This window comes from Quercus lobata, chromosome 5, assembly GCF_001633185.2.
Source record: "Quercus lobata isolate SW786 chromosome 5, ValleyOak3.0 Primary Assembly, whole genome shotgun sequence".
Lineage (NCBI taxonomy): Eukaryota > Viridiplantae > Streptophyta > Magnoliopsida > Fagales > Fagaceae > Quercus > Quercus lobata.
In genome coordinates this window covers 42,562,189-42,566,317 of record NC_044908.1, presented here as the reverse complement: position 1 = coordinate 42,566,317, position 4,129 = coordinate 42,562,189, and the positions used below count along the sequence as shown (strand labels likewise).

At 35.6% G+C, this 4,129-nt stretch overlaps 1 protein-coding gene across 1 annotated transcript; it reads left to right on the top strand.

Moving 5' to 3' along the window:
- The first annotated feature begins 739 nt into the window (after nt 1–739).
- On the top strand, nt 740–2,542 carry LOC115990500. The gene has a single exon (XM_031114327.1). The coding sequence runs from the start codon at nt 740–742 to the stop codon at nt 2,540–2,542; it is 1,803 nt and encodes a 600-aa protein (XP_030970187.1).
- The last annotated feature ends 1,587 nt before the right edge of the window (nt 2,543–4,129 follow it).

Genomic DNA, 4,129 nt, shown 5'->3' with positions numbered 1-4,129 from the left:
ATTGAAAGAGAAATTTGTTTATAGCTATTGATGTGCAATATGATGCATGTAAGTGTGTGTTCACTGCTCACTTAGGGAATCATATATGAAACATGCATAACTTAGGAAATAATCATGAAGTGGGCGCTGATTCACTTGTGATTAGAATATGGGAACAGCTAAGCTAATGCTAATGCTAATGCTGTTTCTAGGAAAATTTTGGAGTTGGGTATTGTTAAAGAGTTTGGAGAACTTAGTCTATCAAAGGATTTTGATGTTGGGTTTTGAGTTGAATGTATTTGTGGGTAGTTCTTTTATAAGATTATATATGCAGCAGTGGTTGCAACAATAATGCATGATGTGTGTTTGATAAAATGCCTCGAAAAGATTATATGATGTGGAATGTTTTGCTAAATGGTTTACTTATTGTAGTAATTCTCTAGAACTTATATGTGGACTAAGTTAATGGGTTTATATCCCACATTTGGTTGATCGGGGAATTTGAGAGCTAGAGAGAGGCTTAAAGTTTGGATTCTCATTTCATTTTATTTTGTGCTTGGTACAACAATTTGGCTTAGTTTATGATTCTTTCTATATTAGCACCTATAGATCAATTTGTGATTCTTTGACTCTATGACTTGGTGTATGTTAGTTTGTTAATTTGACTTTGTGTATGAAGTTGTGATTCTTTGACTATTTGTATTTCAAAAATTGATGGGTCTATGCGTGTTTGATTGGTTGTTTAGTTTTTTAGATTAAAATGGAAACAGAGACCGGGTCTACTCCATCACATGAAGCTGATTCCAATGTAATGGAGTCTAGCTCTAGAGTAAGGGAAAAGGTTGATCCGGCTTGGGAACATTTTAGCCTTGGGTCGGATGAGAATGGACGAAATACTTTCACATGTATGTATTGTAGGCAAACATATAAAGGTGGGGGTATTAATAGGATGAAAAAACACCTTGCGGGGATAAAAGGTGATATTGGATCATGTAAAAAGGTTTCTCATGATGTGAGATACCAAATGTTGGAATATGTGAAGGAGTTTGAGTTGAAGAAAAAAGTTGAAAAACAACGTCAAGCAGAAATGTTTAGTGTGCCTTCCACAAATAGTGATATACAAGAAGATGAAGATGTTCAAGAGGTGTATAGTAGTGGGTTGCCTAAAAAACTTGTTTTAGGTAAAAGAAAGGGTACAAATCCGGGGGATAATTATTTTGCTCCAAGAACTACTCCAGGAGCTCAACCTGGTCTTAAAAGTGTGTTTCAAAGTAAAGAAAGGGTGAGGCAAGCTGATATGGCTATTGCAAGGTTCTTGTATGACAATTGCATACCTTTTAATGTAGTCAATTCAGTGTACTACCAAAAGATGATTGATGCTGTAGCTGCTGCTGGTCCTGGCTACAAAGCTCCATCTTATCATGCTGTACGGGTCCCTTTGTTGAGGGATCAAAAGAAAGAGGTACAGTTGTTGGTTGAGTCACAACGTAGGCATTGGGCAGAAGTTGGATGTACACTTATGGCTGATGGTTGGACGGATACTAGACATAGGTCATTGATTAATTTCCTTGTCTATTGTCCTAGGGGAATGGTATTTGTAAAATCAGTTGATGCCTCTGATATTGTGAAGAGTACTAGAAACTTATATAAATTGTTTGATGAAGTAGTTACATGGGTTGGTCCAAAAAACATAGTTCACATGGTTACCGACAATGCTTCCAATTATGTATCTGCTGGTAAATTGTTGTGTGAAAAGTATAAGACCATTAGTTGGTCTCCTTGCGCAGCACATTGCCTGAATCTTGTGTTGCAGGATATGGGAGAAATGCCTCATGTGGAGAGACTTAAAAAACGTGCATCCAAAGTTACAGTTTTTATTTATAATCATGTAGCTTTGATTGCTTGGTTGAGGAAGAGACCTGGTTGGACAGATATTGTACGTGTAGGAGCAACAAGATTTGCTACTACTTTTCTTTCATTTGGAAGTCTTCATGTGCATAAGCATGACTTGCAAGCCTTAGTGACTAGCAAGTTTTTTGTGGACAATAGATTGGCAAGAGAGTCAAAGGCAAAAGAAGTAGTTTCTATCATTTTAGATAATACTTTTTGGGATGATATTAATGTTCTTGTCAAGATTTCATCGCCGCTCATTCGTTTGTTACGGATTGTTGATTCTGATCAAAGGCCTGCAATAGGATATGTGTATGAGGGCATGCATAGAGCACGGTTGGGAATCAAGAAGATCTTCCGAATGAAGAAGCACTTGTACAAGCCATACACTTCAATTATAAAAATTCGTTGGGACAAACATTTGCGTAAAGATCTTCATGCTGCTGCATATTGGTTAAATCCCGCTTTTCAGTATGATGAGGAGAATTTTTGCCGGAAACCAGCAGTACATATGGCTGTTTTGGACTATATTGGGACAAAATATGATGGTGACAAAGAGAAGGTTATTAAGGAAACCCAATATTTTCGAGACCGCATTGGGAGCTTTGATAGAGAGCTTGCATTGTCAACAAGCACAACCACTCATCCAGGTGAAGTAATCAGTTTACTTTAATACCGTATGTTTACTAAAAGATATAGTGTGCATTCAAGTAATTAGTGTTGCATTCAAGTAATGTAGTTGGGAATTTAATTACTTTAATACTATATGTTGAGAATCTAGTCTTGGACTATATTTTTATGTTAATTAATATTAGATTATGTTGTGTTATGAAAATTAGATGAATGGTGGAAGTTGTGGGGTGCTGATGCTCCAAACTTGCAAAAATTGGCAATTAGAATCCTTAGCCAAACTTCCGCTTCTTCTGGATGTGAGCGTTGTTGGAGTTTATTTGACCAAATACACTCTAAGAGGAGAAATAGATTGGAGCATCAAAGGCTCAATGATCTTGTGTTTGTTCATCATAACTTGCGATTGAAACATAGGTAACTAAATGCTATATCTTATCATTATATTAATTTTTAAAAAGTCATTTATATAATGTAATTGTTAGTTACTAATTATGTTCAAATTCCAATAATGAGCATGACATTTTATGATGCAGGCTTTACAACAAAAAGTTTAATTTTGACCCCATTGATTATGCAAGTATCGACAAAACCAATTTTTGGGTATTTGTGGAAGAGGAGGACCCATATCTTAATTATGAAGAGTTGGAGAATGCAATTTATGAAGAGGGTGCATATCCAGCAAGTGAAGGGCCTTCTTCTAATATGGAAGGTTAGTTTATATGCAAAAAAATATAATAACTTATATTGATTTTTCTTTTATTTTTTTAAGTTTGTGCAAACATTATTATGATTTTTCTTTTTATTTTGTTCAACCTTGTGTATAGAATCTGTAGATGATAGCAGTGAGGTTGAAGGAATTGATTTGGGAACATTTGGACAACCTGTTGGCCCTCCTCCTGGATTTCCAGGGAATGATGATGAGCATGATGATTTGGACATTGATGATTTATGATTTATGATAATTATGTTTGAACTTTGAAGTTATGTTTTGTGTTTTAGAGATAATTTCTATGTCTCTTTGTAAGAAGGTTGGAAAACATTTCTATGTATTCTGTTTGTGTACTGTAACATTTTAGAGATAATTTCTATGTATTTTATATTTTGTATTATGTTTGTGTACTATAACTTGGAAAACATTATTATGAGAAACAAGGTTGTACACAATGTGTGGTTGTATTATGAGAATTTTTTTTGGTTGATTTCCTATGGTGTTTGGCTAAGAATTTCATGTCCTGTGTTATGTTTGCAATGAGGTTTTAATTGAATTTTTCTAGGTTCATTTTGGGTGATTGGTTGTGAAAATTCTAGGTTCATAGGGGCTGTTTTTGGTGATATATTCAGTGGGTTTTGCTGGGATTTTGGTTGTGAATTTTTCTGGGTTCATGGGGGCTGTTTTGGGTGATTGGTTGTGAAAATTCTGGGTTCATGGGGGCTGTTTTGGGTGATATATTCAGTGGGTTTTGCTGGGATTTTGGTTGTGAATTTTTCTGGGTTCAAGGGGGCTGTTTTGGGTGATTGGTTGTGAAAATTCTGGGTTCATGGGGGCTGTTTTGGGTGATATATTCAGTGGGTTTTGCTGGGATTTTGGTTGTGAATTTTTCTGGGTTCAAGGGGGCTGTTTTGGGTGATT